General features: G+C 38.5%; 1 protein-coding gene across 3 annotated transcripts in view; it reads right to left on the bottom strand.

The window, feature by feature from the left end:
- Positions 1 to 22,986, bottom strand: part of KCNK2 (potassium channel, subfamily K, member 2) — a 453,725-nt gene that overhangs the window by 78,276 nt on the left and 352,463 nt on the right. For all 3 annotated transcript variants that reach the window (XM_006890556.1, XM_006890557.1, XM_006890555.1), the window contains exon 6: positions 2,286 to 2,425. In XM_006890556.1, coding sequence (XP_006890618.1) covers positions 2,286 to 2,425 — 140 coding nt within the window. The remainder of the gene's footprint in view (positions 1 to 2,285; positions 2,426 to 22,986) is intronic.

Here is a 22,986-nt window from a genome sequence, read left to right as displayed (position 1 = left end):
TGGCAAGAAGCTGCACTGCAATCCTAGAGGCACAAGGTTCAAATCCACCAGGTGCTTTGCTGGAGAAGGAGGGGCAATCTCCTCCTGTACCAGTCGGATCTGATTTGACGGTACACATACACAAAAATAATAAGATTTAAAAAATTAAATCAGAAAAGTAACATTTATTTTAGACAGAAATTACTATCATTTACAGTTGCACTTAATTTAGGTAAGTTTATTCTCTCAATCATAGGGAGCTCTAGTAGGATAATCCATATGGAGTTTCATTGCTAAATCCGAACCTTTCTGGTAGTACTATCCACCAGCAACTATTCAGGAGAAAGAAGGGCAACCTTGCATTTGAGTTACAACTTGGGAAATCTATGGAGAGTGAGCAAGGAGTTAGTCTCACTTGCAGTAATGAGTGTATGAGTCTATCAGTCAAAGATTTTGACACTCATAGCTCTGACCAATGAATATCAGAAAATTAAATGAAGGGAAGATTTAAAGAAAGATTATGGAGCTATATAGGTGTGCATTCTAGAAATGTGTTCTCTGAGACGATTACTAAAGGACATTAAAATTCAGCAGCAAAAATATAGAACTCATAATAAACACTTTCTTTTTAAGTCAAATTAATAATTCTTCTAAACATGTAGTTATGAAATAAAGGTTCACTTTTCAAACTATGTAATTTTAAAATTAAGACTGCTATTATTGGTTGTTTATAACTCATAGCAATCCTGTGAACAATAATTCTACACCTTGGCCTATCCTGTGCCAGCCTCACAATCCTAGGCTTGTACCAATTGTTATAGTCACTGTATGAATTCTTCTTGTTGAGAGTCTTCATCTCTTCTTATGATTCTCCACCTTTCCAAGCATAATGTCCTCTTCTAAAGACTCGGCCTTCTTGACAATATGTCCAAAGTATGTGAGATGAAGTTCAAAATCAATGGATCAAAATTTTATTGTTCATCTGTCTCTCATTTATATCAAGTAATAACTGACTCATAACTTACTATCTACTGGGTTTCTGAGACTATAGATTATATAGGAGGAGATAACCCTCTTTACCCCCAGAGAGGCAACCTTTGGTTTGGCAATTAAACTCCCAATAAACAGTCTTTTGTTTAGCAATATGACCGGTGCAAATTAGTCCAAAGGCTATTTTTGTGAACAATTTGGATACTGCAAAACAGGCCATAATGCATGTACAAAGCTTGTGTGTGTGTATTTATACATGTGCACTCGTACACATTTATATATAAATAAGTAAAATAGAAAATAATTGAATATAGTAAATCAAAATCAGTGTTGGGTAATATGCACATTATCTGATGCTAAGATATATTTGGGTTATCAGCATTAACACACTTGGAACTAATGGTATATTGACATAAATATTTTTTCCTTTACAGAACAAAATTTACTTAGCAGTCTTCAAGATAAGTACTCAAGAATTCAAAAGGCATGTAACATTGTAAAAATCATCTTTCAAGGACCATTCTAAAGTGCTAAAGAGTAACGATGTCAGTTTAAAAACTAAGGTGTGCCAGATCTAAAATGTTCTTTTCAATTACCTGGTACGGATCTGAAAGTTGGGCAATGCATAAGGCTGACAGAAGAATTGATGCCTTTAAGATATGGTTTTGGAGAAGAGTAATAATCATCCTGCAGATTGTCAAAAGAAGAAATAAATACATCTTGGAGAAGGTGCAACCAGGGTGTTTTCTTAGAAACAAGGATGGTAAAATTTCCTCTCACATATTTTGGCCATGTTGTCAGAAGAGACCATGTTGTCAGAAGAGATACTATGCTTAGAAATGTCAGAGAAAGACAAGAAGACACTTGATAAGATGGACTGATGTAGTGATAAATCAGTGGGCCCAAATAGATCAGAAAAGAGGAGAAGAGCACAGGATAGGGCAAGATTCAGGTCCATTTTTCTTTCACAGGGACCTATGAGTCATGGTTGACTAGATAGCACTTGGTCTTCATAAAAAAATGAAAGCAAACTAAGGAGAAAAACTAGATAATTCATTTTATATTTTTAAAACTATAAATACTTTTCAAAATTAACATAACATCTGACATATAAAAAGGGTTTAATAAATATTTGTTAACTGAATGAAAAACTCATGGTGTATATCATCTCATAACTTCAAAATGAATGGATATAACTCATGGTATATATCTCTTAATACCACAAATTCACACTCAAAGATAAATAGAAGTGATTGAAAAGAACCTTTATTAAAATAGCTGAAAAGAAGTACTTTTGAATACTTCTTAATTCTCACCTCCTCCTTTGTCTTTTTTGATATCACTCGGAGCCAGTCGCCAATCATGCTCAGAACAGCAGCAAAGTAGGCAAGCCCGACAAGGATCCAAAACCACACAACAGGCTTATAGAAGTCTAGATATTCAATATCTGATCCACCTGTGAGAAAAAAAAAACCAAAGAAAATGTCACTTTTATAAAAGTAAACAACTTCTAGAACTTAGAACTCCACTATTTTAGTCAATTGATCCATGTTATTTTCTTCATACAGAATTCTTTCTTTTCAAGCAATCAAAAGTCAAAGTCATTGTCAAAGAGTTGGAACTGATTCATAGGTGACCATCAAGCAGGGTGTCAGATGCTGTAAATTGCACAGGGGAAAACAGACAATCTTTCTCTCGAGCAGCTAGTAAGTTAAAATTGTCTGCCTTGGAGTGGGTAGTGTGACTTCTTACCCATTAGGAAGATTCATTAACAAGCTGCACTATGCAGAGGGCAGAAAGTGAAAAGGATTTGAAGCACTTGATGTTGAAGATCAAATACTTCTGTCTTCAATATGGATTGCATCTCAGGATCAAGAAAACAAAAATCATCACAACTGGAGACCAGTAGGCAACATTGTGTAAATGGAAAAAAAGACTGAAGTTGTCAACAATTCCATTTTACTCGGATGGACAATCAATATCCTTGATCACAGCAGTCTTGCTATCAAAAGGTGTGTTGCATTGTGAAAATGTGTTATCAAGGACTTCTCCAAAATGCTGAAGAGCAAGAATGTCAATTTAAAGACAAGGGTGGGCCTGATTCAAGTTTAAATACTAAGACGGGCTTGCTCTAAGTGTTTACAATTATTTCTTTGACGAGGAAGCATCAGTGCTTTTAAATTATGATGTTGGAGGAGAATATTTAATATCTTATGGACTGCCAAAAGAACAAACAAGTATTTCTTGGAGGAAGTACAACCAGAATACTCCTTAGAGGTAATTAGAATGAAACTTTGTCTCACCTACTTTAGCAATGTTGTCAGAGAGACTTTGTTGTTGTCAGCTGCCATGGGTCAAGTACAACTCATAGCACCTAGTCCTTGGAAAAAGACTTTATGCTGGGAAAAGTAGAGGCATCAGAAAAAGAGACAAAGATCTTCATCAAGAAGGACTGACACAGTGAGTGTAACAATGAGCTTGATCATAGAAAAAATTGTGAGAATGGTTTAGGACATGACAAGTATGAGATCTGTTGTTTACAGGTTACTGAGAGTCTTAATAGACTGAACAGTACTAACAACACAACAACATGTATTCATTTTGTATTTACTTTTCAAACAGGTAAATTCTTAATATTGTTGCTACTGTTGCTATGTGCTATCAAGTTGCCTGTGACTAACAGTGATCCTATGTACAATATTTCTGAACTTCACCCTATTCTGAGCCAGTCTCACTGACTCTGACACACCGACACTCATTACCCCAGTTACTGTGTCAATCCGTGTCATTGGGGGTCCTCCTCTCCTGCACTGTCCCTCTGGCATTCCAAGCAGGATGTCCTCCTGCCCACACACTCAAATTATATGAGATAGAGCTTCAAAATCCTTGCATCCAAGGAGCAGATTGCTTTCAACCTCCCCAGTAAAGACCTGTTCGTTCTCTTGGCAGCCCATGGTATGTTCACTGCTCTTCTCTAGCAACACAACTCAAAGACATTGATTCTTCTTTTATACTCTTTAGTCATTGTCTGGGTCTCTCATGAGCTGTAGAAGGATACCAAGGATATCATCCATGAAGAATACAAAGGCCATTGCAAAAATAGAGGAAGAACGACTGGAACAATACACTAACAGAAAATTACCAGAAATACAAGCCAGGATTAGAAGACATTGTGGTGCTAGAGACATTATTGCCAATGTTAGATGGATTTCGGCTGAAAGAGTACCAAAGGAGTGTCTATCTGTGTGACTATGCAAAGATATTTACATGTGTGGATCACAACAAATTGTAGATAACCTTGAGATGAATAGGAATCCCAGGATACTTCACTGTGCTCTTGCAAAACCTGTACTTGGGCCAGAAAGCCAAAATTGTAATGAAATATGTCAATATTTCTTCAGTTGACAATGACTTTTCCTTACTGCATTGTTTTCATTCATTAAAATCTGCTTCAAAAAATAAAATAAAATAAAATAAAATCTGCTTCAACTAATTTAGAACTTTGCCTCATATACTTTAAACAAGTTAAAAGTAAAAGCCAGTTCTTGGAAAAGGGCATTATGTTTGGAAAAAACAGATGATCAGTGAAGAAGTGAAATATCCTCAATGAAATACACTGATATAGTGGCTATAACAATGGGTTTAAGCACAGCGGAGATTATGAGGATGGTGTAAGTCGGACAGGGTTTGTTTGTTGTACATAGAGCTGCTGTAACTCAGACTTGAGAGCATCTAACAGAAATGCTGCTGTTGTTAGGTGCCATTGAGTTGAGTACGACGCATAGAACCCTATGAACAACAGCGGTGAACCCTGTCCTATCTTGTGCCATCTTTACAATCTGACACACTTGAACCCATTGCTGTAGTCACTGTGTCAACCCATCTCAGTAAGAGTCTCCCTCTCTTTGCTAACCTTTCTAAGCATGTATCTTTTTTCAAGGAGTTGCCCCTTCTAACCACATGCACAAAATATGTGAGATGAAGCTTTGTCATCTTTGCAGATATCTCAGAAGCATACTGGCTGCACTTTTTCCAAGACATATCTATCTGTTCTTTAAGCAATGGATATTCAGTACTGTTACCTTAAAGGCATAATTATTCCATATAGATTAATCTCTTTTTTATCTTTATTATAATAAAAGGAATGTAGAGATGATACTTATTTGGTATGCATTTAACATATTGTATTTACTTACTAACAAAACAACATCATAACCAATTGATTCCACTGAATAGAAATGTGTCAATCTGAATAAAATGTACGTAATTCTTGAACTGGTTCTTATTTTAAAATCATCAGTGTAATGGATTGATAACATGTGCCACAGACAATGACTTGATGGGTCTAACTCAGAACAAAGAGTAATTTGCAGGTGATGCTTCCATTGTTCTCAGAACAATTCTTACGTTTGTCATAAATGTAAATCTCTAGTTCTCAAGATAAAAAAAGGAAAAAATCACAAAAAGCTTTTCTTTATTTCCTGAGTTACATCTCGATCTGTTTGGTACAATAACTCTTATCTATATTCCAATACATTCCATTTTCTGTACCCATTTATGGAGCACTTAAACCCCAAGTACTGAAACAGTGACTTGCTTCAACAAGAAAGGGAATCATGTGTCTTTCTCACAATCAATTAGGAAATTAGAATACCAGATTTCATTATGCAAACAATGAGCCATAAAGGGTATTGCATTATTAGGGTTCTTTCTAGTTGAGCCTACCCACTGGACCAATTGTGAATAAAATCACTGACCTCTTAAGTCACTTTGTGTGGTGGTTGACAAGTCTCTCTCTATCCAAGCTGCATCATTTTTAAATCTCAACTTGTCTTCCCTTTTCAGTTCAGATCCCAGGTGTCCAGGCAGCCTTGCCAGCCACCCACAGCTGAGCCAGCATTTACTGACCACGAGCCGGGGAGTCCACAGGACTCTATCCACTTTAGAACATCCCATTCCCCCTGTTCTTTGGAGGCCTATCATTTACTGAAATAGCTCACAGAGCTTACTGGAGATAACAGTGGCCCTGCATGTGTGAACAGTTTTCAAATAATGAGAAAAGGATATCAATGAAGAGAAGCATAGGGTAAGTCCTGGGCAGGGTCTTGATGCGAGTTTACATGATCCCCAGGAAATAGCTTACTCTCCCTAGAGCAGGAGCACCCACCTTGTAATGAATGCCTTTATTAGTCATGAAAAATCAAATCATGACTCTGAGGTTTAGGCAGTATCACATCCCCACGTTGACTTCTGTAGCTGGATAAGACTCTAATACACCACATTATGTGACTGTGGTATATTGCATAATTGCCATGTGAGGCTTAAGCAGCCCTGGTAGATTACTGCATAATAGAATGGGCTACTAATTAAAAGGCACACAGTTGGAATCTACCTGTTGCTCTGTAAGAAAAGATGGGGAGCTCCTCCCATATAGAGGTCTATAGCCTTGAAAACCAAGGGAGAGAGTAGCTATGAATTGGAAGTGACTCGACAATAATGAGTTTGGGTTTGATGTGTGAATTAATCAATATTGGTGATCTAGGTGACTCAGCGCTTAGGAACTCAGAAAGCTAAATAGCCATATGCATCTCACAGTGTATACTTGGTGATTGCCCAAGATAATTAAAATACGATATAAAGGGACAGGAGGAATGCTGGTTGTTCAGTGTATTACAAATTTAACTGCTAATCAAGAGGTTGGGAGTTTGAATCCATTAGCCATTCCTTGGGAGAAAGGAAGGTTGTTTCCTCTTATAAAGATTTACAGTCTCGGAAACCTGATGGTAGGTCACCATGAATCAGAACCAACCTGATGGCCAAAGATTTAGCTTTGATTTTATAAGAGGGTATGTGGCTTAACTGTTGTCTTAAGAAGCTGTGCTGCAATCCAGAAGGCATATGGTTTGAATGCACCAGACGTTCCATGAGAGAAGGACGGGCAATCACCTCCCATGTGATTAACTGCCTCTGATAACTCACCAGAGGGTCAGCTGTGAATCAGTTTTGAATCAATGGCACACAACACAACAACAACAGGGAAGAAATGGAATATTTACTTTGGGATGAGGGGTCTTGGAGACTTTTGAGAAAGATAACATGAACAAATATAGAACAGTTCAATGTATAAAAATATATGGCATAAAAAAGGAATTTTTTAATAATGATTAAACATGTATAGCAAGTTATGGTGACCAAGGTGTAAGAAGTTGCACTGCCAACCCAAAAGCAAATGTCTGAATAGACAAGCTGCTCTCTGAGGGAAAGATAGGCACTTCATTCCTATATGATTTAGAGTCTCTGAAAACTGGCTGAATGCACAGGTATGGGTCAGTTTTGACTTGAGGGCACATAACAACAACAGCAATAAACCTATATATGAATGAGAGCCAGGAAGAACAGTGGCAGATGAGAGGAATCTAGAAAAAGGAGATTGTATAGACTGACCCTTATAGACCAGACCCTTAAGCAACAGGGAGTACTGTATTTCTACTCATCTAACACAGGTTCCGTGATTTTCACCTACTGTATCCACCTCTAAGGTATTTTCAGAAGCATGCTATGTTAATTATTTTACATGTTGTGGAAAATATTTTGTTTATGAAAATATCTTGAGGGGAAGGCAACATTAGCAAAAACTAGAAGCAAAACTGCACACACTGTGTGAAAATACTATAGGTTAAAGTTTAAAAGCAGTTAATTTTTTAAATTTGTTTTTGGTAATATTTGCAGAAAAACCTAGTGGCAGGGAAATAAGGAAGGAATGACACAGGGAAATCATATAAAAAATTTTGCAGCGAATTAGAGAAAGAGGCACTGAGTTGTGCTAGACTAGAAATGGAAGATTCTGCATAGGAAAATTCATCAGGAATTGTAGCCCAAATAGTTGACATGGTAAGTGAAAGAAAAAAAACAACACTATATGGTGATTGACTGAAGATTCTCATTTGAGAGCTGATGTCAATGTGCTAGAAAATTCAGGCAAGGAGTAATGACTAAAAGAAAGTAGTTCAAACAGAGATGTGAAAGGCTTGGAGTCTCTGAGATTAAAAAGAAGTGGAGATTCCCAGTTAAGATCCTTACATACAGATTCAGCACATCACAAAGCAGAACAAGAGATAAAAATTTTAGAGTCAAATACATATAGACTATTGTTGTTGTAAAGTACTTCTAGTCAACTACAACTCATAGCAACTCTATGAACGAAAGGTCTGAATCTTGCCCCATCTTGAGCCATCATTACAATCTCTGATACTCATGAGCCTATTGTCATAGTCTCTGTGTCACTCCACCATGTTGAGCATCTTCCTCCTTTCTTTCTCTGACTCACAACTATTCCCAGCATGATGCCTTTTCCAAAAGACTGGCCCTTCCTGACAACATACCCAAAGTATACTTCTTCCAAGAATGACTTGATCTTTTGGCATTCCATGGCATATTCAGTACTCTTTGCCAACATTAGATTGCTGTTGTTGTTAGGTGCCTTCAAGTTGAGTACAACTCACAGTGACACTATGTACAACCAACCTGAACTCTGTCTTAGCCTGTGCCATCTTCACCATCTCTGAAACACTCCAACCCATTGCTGAAGTCATATCAATCCACCTTAGTGGGAGGTCTTCCTCTTCTTCGCTGAGCCCTCATCTTTCCCAAAGTGATATCCCTCTCCAATGAACAGCCTCTCCTAGCATTATGTCCAAAGTATGAAAGATGAAGCTTCACCATCCTTGCCTCCAAGGAACAGTCTGGCTGCACTTTGTCCAAGACATAATCTATTCGTTCTTTTGGTAGTCCATGGGATATTCAGCACACTTCTCCAGCACCAAAACTTAAAAGCATTGCTTCTTCTGTCACCCTTATTAATTGTCTAGCTCTCTAATTATATAGTAGGTAATTGAGAAGACAATGGCCTGAATTTGGTGCACTTCAGTCTTCAAACAAAAACTATTGTTTGTCGGCACTCTGGAGACATCCCTGTAAGCAGATTTGTCCAATTCAATATGTCTCCTGATTCCTGACTCCTGGTACCAAGGGTGTTGACTGTTGATCCAAAGAAGATTAAATCATTGACAGCTTTAATCCTTTCTCCATAAATCAAAATGTTGATGGTTGGTCCTGAGGTTAGGCTCTGTTTTGTAGATATTGAGATATAATCCATACAGAAGGCTGTATGTAGTCCTTGATCTTCTGCTTCAAGTATTTCATATCCTCCCTCATTTTCAGCAAGTTGTGTCACACAGGTTGCTGATGAGTCTTCCTCCAGTCCTGATGCCACATTCTTCCTCGTAGAGTCCAGATTTTCAAATTATTTACTCAGCATACAGATTGAATATGTGTGTCTTCCTCTAATCCTATTGCTAAATCTTCCTTATAGAGTCTAGCTTCTCTTATTATTTGTGCAGTATACAGATTGAATAGGTATGAAAAAAGGATACAACCCTAATGCAAACCCTTCCTAATTTTAAACCACGCAGTGTTTTCCTTGGAAGGAGGAGTGGCATCCACTTCCATAATAGCTTGCCTCTGGAAATCCTATGAACCTGGAGAGAGGATGATAGGCACCCAAGCGTCGAGGACTCTACTTCATAGGGTTGCTATGAGACACTTGCAACTCAACGGCACTTAACAACAACACAACAACAGTGCTTCCTTACTCTGTTTGCATATCAGCTTCTTGGTCTTGGTATAGATCTCCTACTAGTACAATTAGGGGTTCTGGGATTCCCATTTTTCTTAATATTAACAATTATTTGTTATGATGTTGTTGTTGTTATGTGCCATCGAGTTACTTGTGACTCATAGTGACCCTATGTACAAGAGCTCTAAACTCCGTTCTACTCTGTGCCAACATAGCCATCTCAAACGCACTCATTCCCACCATTCCAGTCACAGAATCGATCCATCTCATCGAGGGTCTTCCTTTTCTGCACCGACCCCTCCACTCTCCCAAACATGATGTCCAAGACCAGTCCCTCCTTGCAACATGCCCACAGTATGTCAGACGAAGCTTCAGAATCCTTGACTCCAAGGAGCATTTCGACTTCACCTTCTCCAGGACAAACCTGCTTGTTCCCCTAGCAGTCCATGGTATATTCAACACTCTTCTCCAGCACCACAGCTCAAAGGCATCAATTCTCTTTCTATCATCCCTAGTCACTGTCCAACTTTCTGATGCATAGCACGTAATTGCAAAGACTATAGCCTAAATCAGGCACACCTTAGTCTCCAGCCTGACATCGTTGCTCTCCAGTACTCTTGAGAGGTCCCTCACAGCTTACTTTCCCAATGCAATTTATCTCTTGATTTCTTAGCTGTTGTTACCAAGAGTGTTGACTGAGGAGCCAAGTAAACTAAAACTGTTAACTATCTCAATCTCTTCACCATCCATACTGATGCTGCCAATAGGCCCAGTGGTGAGAATCTTTGTTTTCTTGATGTTGAGCTTCAATCCATATAGGAGGCTGCAATCCTTAACCTTCTGTATCAAGCGCTCCAGGTCCTCCTCAGTTTTAGCAAGCAGGGTGTGTCATCTGCATGACACAGGTTCACAGGTTGTTGATGACTCTTCCACCAATCCTAATGCCACATTCCTCCTCGTACAGCCCAGCATCTCTGATGATCTGTTCTGCATACAGATTGAAAAGTTATGGAGACAGAATACATCCCTGACCATGCAGTGTTCCCTTGCTCTGTTCTGACGACTGCCTCTTGGTCCAAGTATAGGTTTCGCATTAGCACAATCAAATGTTCTGGGATTCCCATTCTTCTCAGAGTCAGCCACAGCTTGTTGTGATCCACACAGTCAAAAGCCTTTGCATAGTCAATGAAGCACAGATACACATTCTTCTGGTATTCTTTGCTTTCTGTCGAGATCCATCTAACATTAGCTATAATATCTCTAGTATCATGACGTCTTATAAATCCAGTCTGCACATCTGGCAGTTCTCTGTTGACATATTGCTCCAAACGTTTTTGGATAATTTTCAGCAGAATCTTGCTTGCATGTGATATTAATGACATTGTTCAATAATGCCCACACTCTGCTCTGCTTTGTCAACAAAACACAGACATTCTTCTGGTGTTCTTTGTTTTCAGCCAGGATCCATCTGACATCAATAATGAAGTCAGCTTGAACTTCTATCTAAAGGCAGCTTGAACTTCTGGTAGTTCCCTACCAGTATACTTGCTTTTGACATTTTTCAATGATCTTCAACAATATTTTGCTAACACGAGTTATTAATGATATTGTTTTATAATTTAAACATTTGTTGAATTAACTTTCTTGAGAATGGGGACAAATACGGATTTCTTCTAGTCAGCTGGCCAGGGTAACTATCCTCTGAATTTCCTAGCATAAACTGGTAAGCACACCCAGGTCTACATCTTTTTTTTGTGTGTGTAGTGATTCCTGGGTATTCCTTCCATCTTCTTTTGATCCTTCTTGGATCATTGAAGATTGTGCCCATAGCATCACTCAGTATTGCAACTTGAGGCTTGAATTTGTTTTTCAATTCTTTCAGCTTGAGAAGTTCCAAGCAAATTCTTCCCATTTTATTCTCTGACTCCAGCTCTCTGTGCATCTCATAATATTTCACTTTAACTTCTCAAGATTCCCTCTGAAATATTCTGTTTAGCTCCTTTACTTCAGCATTTCTTCCTTTTGTTTTGCCTGCTTGATGCTCTAACAAAATTTTGCTAGTCTCTTCTGACATTAATTTTGGGTTTTGGTTTCCCCCCTCCTCCTTTATTATACCACTTTGCTCTCTTCATGGATGAGATCTTTGATATCCTCCCACAGCTCCTCTGATCATTGGTGTTCAATGCCTCAAACTTGTTCTTGAGATGAATCTTAAATTCAGCTGGTAGAACTTAAATAGGGATTGTGGTGTGGACTTAACTCAATTAATGGAATTGTAATCTTTGTTACAGATTCCTTATTGCTATGTGCTCAAGAGTCCACTGCAACTCATAGTAATCCTATGTAACATGGTGGGGGGATTGGGAGGCCCCACAACTCCTGATGGTGCACCTTCTCACAATCATTATTTCTGATCCCATTGTTGCAGCCACTGCACAAATCCATCTTACTGAAGGTCCTCAGGCATACAGTTAACCAGTAACAAATACAGTTAGCCCTCGTATTGTATCCTTGGTTTCCACATCCATAGATTCAATTAACTTCAGAGTGAAGATACTGAGGGGTGGTGGGAAATAATGAAATGGTTGAAACAAGGCCTTACAAAGTAAGAGGGAGCACAAGGTCCTATTTGCATAGGATTTACATTATTTTAGGCATTAAAACTTGGAGATAATTTAAAGTAGAGAAAGATGTCTGTAGGTTATAAAAATATGCTACATGCTACTTTGTATTAGGGAATTGGGTAACCACAGAATTTGGTATCAAGGGTCTTAGAACAAAACTCATCTGATAATGAGGAATGACTATATATATTAAAACTCATGCATAAAATATTAAGTATAACATTAGCTACTCCATTGCTGTTGAGCTAGTTCCAACTCACAATACTCTATTTATGGCAAAGCAGAAATATTCTCCATGTGGCTTTCAAAGGCTGATTTTTATATCACCAGACCATTCTGCTCTGGTACCTCCAGGTGGATCTGAATTATTAAGCAGTGTGGTGTTAAGGGCTTATTATCCAAAGCTGTTTTCTTAGCAATTGAATTTGACTTTTCTATGTGAATGGGAAGGAATATACAAATGGGGCATTGCTGGCCTACCAACAAGAAGACTGGCTAGTTCCACCAATCCACAAGGGATTTGGCTAGTCTTGCAATTAAATTGACCAGATCCAACAGCAGAAGAAGATGAACCTCACCACCAGAAAAAAGCAAGAAAAAGAATACAATTCATCCTTCAGGACCAGAGTTCTCCTGCCAGCCAGGCTACAGCTAATAGGAGCAATAGCCGTAGTAGCCACAACAGAGAATCAGAGACCTGACATGTGATGGAGCAGACCTTTGGACTGACTGCTATTCCATTGAGCCAGAGATAAGAGACATTTCCCGAGTTTGTTGGAGGACTGGGAAGGGGAGAGCCAATGTTGGCAGGACTGAGAGCTTTCTAACACTGACCTAAAGCCATGAGGATTAAGGCTGAGGTGTCCATGAGCACTTTCTAAAGCTGTCCTGACTGTATTATCCTACACATCTAGCCTTTGGATTCCCCAGTATGATTCTGTGTGGTCTGTGAGCTATCACATCAGAATTTGGACTCAGGAAAACAGTAAGATTGGTGTTGAGATGAGTAGTAAGAGGTGTAGAAGCATGCGGACATGTCTGACCTCAAGGGAACTGGTTTTCCCCTACTGATGTTGTTGACAGGAACAATTAACATGCCTCTGTGATGTTGGTAAAGCTCAGGTATTACCATCCACATATGGTCCTTGCTCTTTTTATAGGCAGTGAGGGTGTTCATTCTTTTTGCTATTTTGGGACTGAGGCTATCCAAATATGATGTTTGGGACATCATTCTTTACACATTGGACTTTCTTTGAGGTATCTGCAATGATATTTTCAAATATTTCTGAGTCAGAGTAAAAAAAGACATTTTCATATCAGGTAAATTATGGCTATACACACAAAACCAGCTTTAATTTGAAAGAATTTAACATTTTTCAGAAGTTTTCTTAAAGCTAAATATGTCTTGTGTTGGGGAGAACTTGGCTTATGGGATACTCTACAAATTCATTGAACTGATTCAAGAAATGTGTGTGGAAATTTGTTACATGATATGCTTACTGGTAAATTCCAGTTTTCGTATGTCTCCATTTCAATGAAACAAAAATGACATTTTTGTCCAAGTACTTTCTCTTTCACAACCAGAAAACTTTCTTCCAAATAATCATGACTCAACATACAAGTTCACCAAAACGCTAGTTTTAGAAGAATTCGTTCATGACTTTTTATAACTCTTCTTTCTTATAAACAGGATGTCACAGTTTGAAAAGCATAAATTAGCTTAATCACTAAAAAGGTCTATCTGTGGGTAAAATGTTCAACCCACAATTATTAGTAGATTCTAAGCCCTGGGGGAAATTTAAAAAAAAAAAAATTCTTAATTGTCAAACAATATTGGTAGTCAAATGACCTTTGAAAAAAATAATGTAAATAAGAATATTGTCAAATAACTGACAGATCCTAGCTACCTGACTCTGAAGAATTACATTTGTCAATTTACCTGATTGAAGAATTTTATTCAAATTAAAATGTCTGAAATGTTGTGGAAATTTGCTAAAGAGAGCTGTTAGTTTTCATTTCAAATAGGAAACTTATTTTTTTTTCCTGTTACAAATTTTAGTTTTATCCTGAGTGCATTCAGGAGATATATAGATAAGTAGATTGATCAAATGATCGATCAATGGACAGACAGATAGATAAATAGATAGACAGACAGAGAGATAACCCTTTTAATTATTAAGAACTGATGGTAAGTTTTCTGTTCTGGTCTGACTTCCTATAAATTCTTGTCCCTCCAGGGTTCTTTACCGACCAGGCCACCATAGTCATGTCATTGCCTTTTCCTTTTGTTGCTACTAGAAATAAGCATACAAATCCTTTCCATTTAAGAGCCTTCCAGTTAATCATTGCAGGAGAATAGACAGATGGCAATAAAAATAACAAAGAGGGTTCACAGAAATATCAAGATATCAGAAGTTGTATAAACATGTCTAAAAAGTTAAAGGAAAAAGAATCTTCTTGATTCTCATGTGCAAAGGGACAGCTTCTTTTAGATATTTTAGGAATAACAAACAGTCCATCTCTATTGGGACTATTAAGGCGATCAGCTGGTTTAATCCGATCTAGAAGAGAAACCACTAAAAATATTGCACAGAAAAGGTTCAGGCTGGCATTATTACTAGAATTCCATTCTCTCTCTAAATGGGTTTTATAAGTGTTTGGCTGAAAATGATCCCTTCATCTAAGAAAAAAAAGAAAGCATTAAGAAAGTCTTATCTTCTCCTAAAGAGTCTTTCCTATGGATAGGGGAGGACAGTAAGAACAACAGTGAAGCCATGACAGAAACCTTACTCACTACCAGGAAGACTCTTTTGTCCTAGCCCCCCTTCTCCATATGTTGTTGTTGTTAATGTGCACAGAGGCAGTTAACTGCAGAGGAGGAGACTGCTCATCTTTCTCCTTCAAACAGTAGATGGATTTGAACCATATGCCTTCTGAAATCCCACTGCAGGGTCAGCTATGAGTTGGTTTCCACTCATTTGCAGGCACTTAATATCAACAACAAACACAAATGGTTAATTATTATTAGCCGAAAGGTTGGAATTTGAGTGCACCCAGAAGCAGCACCTCAACTTAAAAAGGCTAGTGTTTTACTTCCAAAAAAATCAGTCACACAAACCCTATCGATGGAGTACATTCTATTCTGGCACAGATGAGCTCAGTGTATATCAAAGTCAAGTAGCTTATAATTGGGAGAAAGCATGAGAGATAACGTATCTGGGGACAGGAAATCAAGCAAGAAAGGAGTCTATCGCCAAGGTTCTTGTCCAGAAACCGTAAAGGTCTAACTCAACTCCACCTATTGCTACTGAGTCAGAAATGACTCCAGGATTTTGGCAGAGGCTGTAAATCAGATAAAAGTTTCTCACCTTTCTCCTATAGAGAGCTGGCAGGTTCAAGCCACCGTCCTGCCTTCGCGGTGTCAGTTCAATGCTTTACCCACTAACTCACCATGGTCTCCTATGACAAGCACTATTTAATAGTATCCTTCCTGCTTTGTTTCTCTCTTCATTATTAGGGTTGCCCTTCTTTTACTAAAGAGCTTGTGTATATTTCATTTGAGTGGTGTGGTCTGTACGCAAGTGATCTGCTAATCCAAAGGCATTGAATCTCCAGCAGTTCAAATCCATCAGTGGTTCTTTAGAAGAAAGATGGTTAGACTCTTCCCACGTGATTTCCAGCCTCTGAAAATCCTCTGGAGGGTCATGTGTGAGTCAGTTCCAACTCAACATTAATGAGTAGAGCTAAGCCATTGGAATCAACAGTGTCATGGCCAAAGAAAGATGGAAATCTACATTACACAAGATGCATAAAATTGCTATGTTACAAGTTCTACATTTCAGAGCCTTTTCCACTATGCAATGAAGGAAGAAGTTCAAGCTGCTTTGAAGGAAATGGCAAAAAATAAGTTCCCAGGAATTGATGTATTTCAACTAACAGATGCTGCCCTAAATGTGCTGACCAAGTTGTGTCAAGTGGTTGAGAACAACCACTTGGCCAACTGACTGGAAGATATCTATATTTATTCCCATTCGTAAAAAAGGTGACCAACAGAGTGTGGAAACTATAGAACAATATCACTGATTTCACATGCAAGCAAGATTCTGCTGAATATTATCCAAAAATGAACTGCTGGAAGTCCAGGCTGGGTTTAGAAGGGGTCATGGTACTAGGGATATTGTAGCTAATATTGGCTGAAAGCAGGGAATTGGATATTGGCTGAAAGCAGGGAATCCCAGAGTAATATCTATCTATGTTTCATTTATTAAGCAAAGGCTTTTGATTGTCTGGATCACAGCAAAATGTGGCTGATTCTGAAAAGAATGGAAATCCCAGAACACTTGATCGTGCTAATGCTAAACCTATACTTGGACCAAGAGGCAGTTGTCAGAACAGAGCAAGGAAACACTGTATCGTTCAAAATTGGAAAGGGCATACGCCAGGGATGTGTCCTATCTCCATACCTCTTCAATCTATATGCATAACAGATTATCTGGAAGGCTGGGCTGTATGAAGAGAAGTGTGGCATCAGGATTGGTGGAAGATTCATCAACAATCTGTGTTAGGCAGATGACACAATCCTGCTTGCTGAAACTGAGGAGGACATGGAGCACTTGCTTCAGAAAGTCAAGGACTGTACCCTTCAATATGGATTGAGGTTCAATACCAAGAATACAAAGATTCTCACCACTGGGCCAACTGGCAGCATAAGGATGGATGGTAAAGAGACTGAGATTGTTCACAGCTTTAGTTTGCTTGGCTCCACAGTCAACACTCTTGGCACCAGCTGCCAGAAAATTAAAAGACGTATTGTTATGAGGAAGGCAGCTGTTAGGAACTGCTCCAAAGTACTGAAGAGCAATGGTGTCACTCTGGAGACTAAGGTGAGCCTGATACAGGCCATGGTCTTTGAACTCTCTTGTATGTATCAGACAGTTGGACAATGACTAGGGAGAATAGAAGGAGAATTGATGTATTTGAGCTGTTGTGATGGAAAAGAGTATTGAATATACCATGGACTGCTAACAAAATGAACAGGTTCATCCTGGAGAGGGTTAAACCAGGCTGTTCCTTGTAGGCAAAGATTCTGAAGCTTAGTCTGACATATTTTGGACATGTTACAAGGAGGCAACAGTCCTTGGAGAAGGATGTCATGCTTGGGAGGGTAGACGGACAACGCAGGAGAGGAAGACCCTCTATGAGGTAAGTTGATTCAGTTACTGGGGTAGTGGAGGTAGGTGTGTTGGAGACAGTGAGCCTGGCACAGGATAGAGCAGGGTTCAGGGCTGTTGTACATAGGGCCGCTATGAGTCGCAGGCACTTCAATGGCACATAATAACAACAACAACATGCTTAAGGATGCTATGGGCAGAATATTGAATGATTCGAAAAGCATTAAAAGCAGATAGAAGGAGTATATCGAGTCATTGTACCCAAAAGAATTGGCTGACACAGAAGAATTTCAAGAAACAACATATGGGGAAGAGGCAATGGTGATGAAGGAGAAAGTGCAGACTGCTCTGAAGGACTTGACAAAAAAATAAAGCCCTAGGAATTGATGGAATACCAACAGACGTATTTCAGCAAACAGATGCTGTCCTGAATGTGTCCACCAAGTTTTGCCAAGAAATCTGGAGGGCCACTACTTGACCACCTGACTGGAAGAGATCTACATTTATTCCCATTCCAAAAAAAGCTGACCCGACAGAGTATGAAAATTATTGAACCATATCACTAATATTACACACTAGCAAAATCCTGCTGAAGATTATCCAGAAAAGACTTGAACAGTACACTGAGAGAACTACCAGAAATACAGGCTGGGTTTACGAGAGGCCATTGCACTAGGGACATTATTGCCAATATCAGATGGATCTTGGCAGAAAGCAGAGAGTACCAGAAGAATGTCTATCTCTATTGACTATGCAAAGGCATTTGGCTGTGTGGATCACAATAGACTGTGGCTAACCTTGAGGAAAAAGGGACTCTCAGAACACTTGATCGTGCTTATACAAAACCTATACTTGGACCAAGAAGCAATCCTCAGAACAGAGAAAGCAAACACTGCATGGTTCAAAATCAGGAAAGGTGTGTGTCAGGGAAGCACCTTGTCCCTGTACCTTTTCAATTTGTATGCAGAACAGATCATTTGGGAAGCAGGGCTTTATGAGAAGGAGTGTGGTATCAAGACTAGAGGAAGACTCATTAACAACCTATGATATGCAGATGATACAACCTTGTTTGCTGAAACTGAACAAGACCTGAAGCAAAGGTCAAGGTCTGTAGTCTTCAATATGGATGAAGCTCAACATCAAGAAGACAAAGATTCTCACCACTGGGCCAATTGGCAGGACCATATTAGATGGAGAAGTGATTGAGGTTGTTAGCAATTACAGTTTGCTCAGACCCACAATCAATACTCTTAACACCAACAGTCAGGAAATCAAAAGACAAATTACATTGGGAAAATCTGCTGTTATGGACCTCTCCAGAGTGCTGAGGAGTAACAATGCCAGTCTAGAGACAAAAGTGCACCTAATCCATGGTCTTTACAATTATTTGTTATGCTTCAGAAAGTTGGACAATGACTAAGGATGACAGTAGAAGAATAAATACCTTTGAGTTGTGGTGCTGGAGAAGAGTCTTGAACATACCATGGACTGCCAAGAAAACAAACAGGTCTGTCTTGGAGAGGGTGAAACCAAATCTCTTTGGAAGCTAGGATTTTGAAACTCCACCTCATTTACTTTGGGCACGTGGCCAGGAGAAATAGATCCTTGGAGAAGGACATGCTCAGAAGGGTGGACAGGCAGCTCAGGAGAGGTAGATCCTGGATGAGATGGATTGATACAGTATCTGGGGTAATGGGGGTTGGTGTGTCAGAATTAGTGAGACTGGCCCAGGACAGGGAAGGGTTCAAAGCTGCTGTACATAGTGTTGTTATACATAGCAGGCAACTCAACGGCACATAACAATAACAATAGTCTGACAGGTTTGGAAGCAGAAGTGGCATTCACTTCTTAAATAACATGTCTCCACAAACTCTATGAAATTTGATAAATGTTCATAGGTGTAGAGGAACTTCTGGCCTTTTGTTCACAGGTCACTATGAGCCATACTCGGCTTGAAGGCAATAAAGTACAACATACCAGTAAGCTCCTAATTACAAACTTATTGGCAACTCCTTCTTGCTTGCCAATGTTAGGTAAATTTGCCCTTACTCTTAAAGCACTGAACCAACTCCTACTGGCAACAAGTTTTTCAGTAACTTGTATATGCAGCTTTTCAAACATTGAAAACTTTGAGCCTTTTTTTTCACCAAAATAATGTTAAATAAGAACCATATGCATCTGCTCTGAGTTACCTATATGTTAGACTTAAAGGCATAGTTATTGACAGATCTTGTTTGTAACTAAGAACTACCTATAGTACATAAAATTTGCTGCCTGGCACAGTGGGTTATGTGTTGGACTACTAATGAAAAAGTTGGTAGCCTGAATTCACCAGTTATTCCTTTGGATAAAGATAAGTCCTTCTGTAAGGATTCACTAAACATAATGGAAGGTTGTCAGGGGTCTGAACTGATGTAGTAGCAGTGGAATGGGCTTGAGTTTGGTCACTAAGATTAATAATTATTAATCACTGAATGTTTTCCTCCTCATTTTCTTTCCCTACATATTTTCACAATGCTTCTTTATCCCTAGCCAGAGTCATGGAAGGTAAATATATTTTGTTTTGTTCACAGCTTCTTAAGATTCGTGAGCAGTTTGGATTCAGTTTCATTTCATTAATTGTACAGATATCTATTCAGTCACTCTCTTGTGAGTCCTCTGAGAGTCACTGGTTAAGTAAGAGTATTATATTAGGCTTTGATTTTCTTCATATTATCAAACAAGAGTATAACTACTGAAAAGAGGAAAAAGATCCCAGAATTAACTTAATAATGGAAAGCTCTGGTGGTCTACTTGCATGAAGTTGTGTTAACAATCCCAAAGGCATGCGTTTTGAGGTCATCAGCTGCTCTGTGGGAGAAGGATGGGCAATCTCCTTCTGTGCGATTACCTGCCTCTTAAAACTTGATTAAAGCGTCAGCTATGGGTCAGTTCCAACTTTACAGTACACAACCATGATAAAAACAAGTAGGCTGCATAAAATAACTGCTTTCACAAACAGTTAATTTGCTTAATTGCTAACAGAAAGGTTGAAGGTTTGAGTCCACCCAGAAGTGACTCAGAAGACAGGTCTGGTGCTGTGATTGTGAAAGAATCAGCAATTGAAAACCCTGTAGAGCACAGTTCTACTCTGACACACACAGGTTGCTGAGAGGTAGAGGTGATCCAAGGACTCCTGGTTAATTGGCCCCATATCCCTGCCAATGAATTTAGTCTGACTCACAATGACCCTCCAAGGTTGTAAATCTTTACAAGAGGAAACAATTTCTCTCTCAAAGTGGATTTGAACTGCTTATCTTTTGGTCAAAAAGTCCAAAGCCGTTGCATATTATACTGGCATAGCTCTTACACTTTAGTCTTGAGTCATTGACTTGGTAGTGATAATAATGGTTTAATGGTTTTTTTTTGGGTTTTTTTAGTAAACTCACAGCATATCAAGTATCTTCCTTGCTACCTGTGGAATTCCTGGCAAGTTTTGACTCACTGATCAACTCAATAATAGCAATTTTAATAGTTTGCCTCAAACATAATTTAAAAACTCTTAGGCAATATCAGGATATGTTTACCAGAGAGTCTTACCAGAGCAAATGATTTTCTTTTTTTTAACAACAACAAAAAATTGCTCTGGTTTAAAAACAGAGAGATATATGTTTTCATGACAGAATTCTCAACAATTAACAAGGTCTTTTTACACATCATTGAATGAGTCATATTTTCAGGTATAAGGGAAAAGAACAGTTAGGTTATTAAAAACTGCATTTCCATTAATGACTTTTAAAATACAATTCCAAGGAAACTTAATTTTCAATGTGATCTAAAGATATTTTTGCCAAGGCAAATTAATGCAGTGCTAGGAAAAGCTATAAAACATCCTGCAGTAGTAATGAGGGGAAATTTTACCTGGGCAAGTTCTAAATTACATTTCTTTTTAGGAAAGGAGTGGAGACATTACATATGAAGTCTAATTCAGTGTGCCTTCAAAAACAATATATGAGACTAAGAAATGTCAATATTCATCAAATTTGTTACATTTCAGCAACCAAAATCCCAAGAATACTATCTAGATGGCCAAATAAAGAAGTTCTTATGAAAATATGTTTTCATAATGTCATATGTTTTCATAATTTCAACCATGAAGATTTCTCACAACATCTGAATTCTGGGCTAAAATTTTTGCTTATTTTATTAGACACCTAGGTAACCTGAGGATACTGTTCTGTGAAAAAAGAAATACATTTTCGTCTGGTTTTCATGCATTCATATTACCTCTTACAAACTAATCTATTTCACGGAAAGGCGTTTTCTAAGGACCTTGAGGGCCTGCTTCAAAATCAGCTGAAAAAGTGTGTCACTAGCTTTCTTATGTGCTCTAAGTGCTCTAACTTTAACAGTATATAACATGAGTGCTAACATACTTTCTTTTTCTTTCCACTCATATTAAGTTAGGAAATTATTTTACTTTACTCCAACCTTGAAGAATCATCAATTTTTTTTTAAAGTCATGGACCTATTTTTAAAATCATCTAAGATAACTTGCATAAGTAGTAGAAAATGGGGTTGCACACATCTTTATTTAACTGTTCTCTTCTCAGAATTTAATGAAAAAGGATTACTTGAGCTCAACATGATAAGCACAATTTTAAAACCTATTATCCCTATGGCCCTGGTGGTGTATTTTGTAGCACGTCACATTGCTAACCAAAAACTGATCATCCAGGGCTTCTTGTAAAATGATGAAAGTTAAGAAACAGAACACAGATAATCAGCATTTAAGTTTCAAATATAATACTACCATAAACTCTACAAATTTGACCGTCAATTATTTCAACAAACAAAAGAAAACAACAGTTACCACTGAGTTGATTTTAACTCTTGCTGATCCTGTGATTGTCAGGACAGAACTGTTCTTGTTGTTATGTGCCATTGAGTCACCTGCAACTCATAGTGAGCCTATGTACAACAGCCCTAAACCCTGCTCTATCCTGTGCCAATCTCACTGTCTCAGACACACCTACCCAATTACCCTAGTCACTGAATCAATCCACCTAATAGAGGGTCTTATTCTTCTGCGATGTCTCTTCAACCTCCCAAGCATGACGTCCCTCTCCAAGGACTAGTTCCTCCTTGCAACATGTCCAAAGTATGTCAGACAAAGCTTCAGAATCCTTGCCTCTAAGGAGCAGCCTGGCTTAAACCTCTCTAGCATAAACCTGTTCATTTTCTTAGTAGTCCATGATATAGTCAATACTCTTCTCCAGCACCACAGCTCAAAGGCATCAATTCTCCTTCTATCCTCCTTAGTCATTGTCCAACTCTCTAAGGTATAGCAAGAGATTTCAAAGACCATGGCCTGTGTCAGATGCACCTGCTCTACAGAGAATATTATATTCATTATTGTTGCTGATTAGGGAGCTCTGGCAGTCTAGTGGGTAAGGACTTGCACTGCCACCAGCTGCTCCATGAAAGAAAGTTGGGAAATTTCCTCCCTTGCAATTTATAATCTCTGAAAATCCTCTGGAGAGTCAGCAATGAGTGGATTCTGATTTCATAGCATAAGACAACAAATAAATAAATAAATAAATATAAA

Source organism: Elephantulus edwardii, unplaced genomic scaffold, assembly GCF_000299155.1.
Source record: "Elephantulus edwardii isolate Elephantulus edwardi_28Jun2011 unplaced genomic scaffold, EleEdw1.0 scaffold00090, whole genome shotgun sequence".
Taxonomy (NCBI): domain Eukaryota; kingdom Metazoa; phylum Chordata; class Mammalia; order Macroscelidea; family Macroscelididae; genus Elephantulus; species Elephantulus edwardii.
The sequence above is the reverse complement of the archived record's forward strand: the minus strand, read 5'-3'. Positions and strand labels throughout refer to the sequence as shown.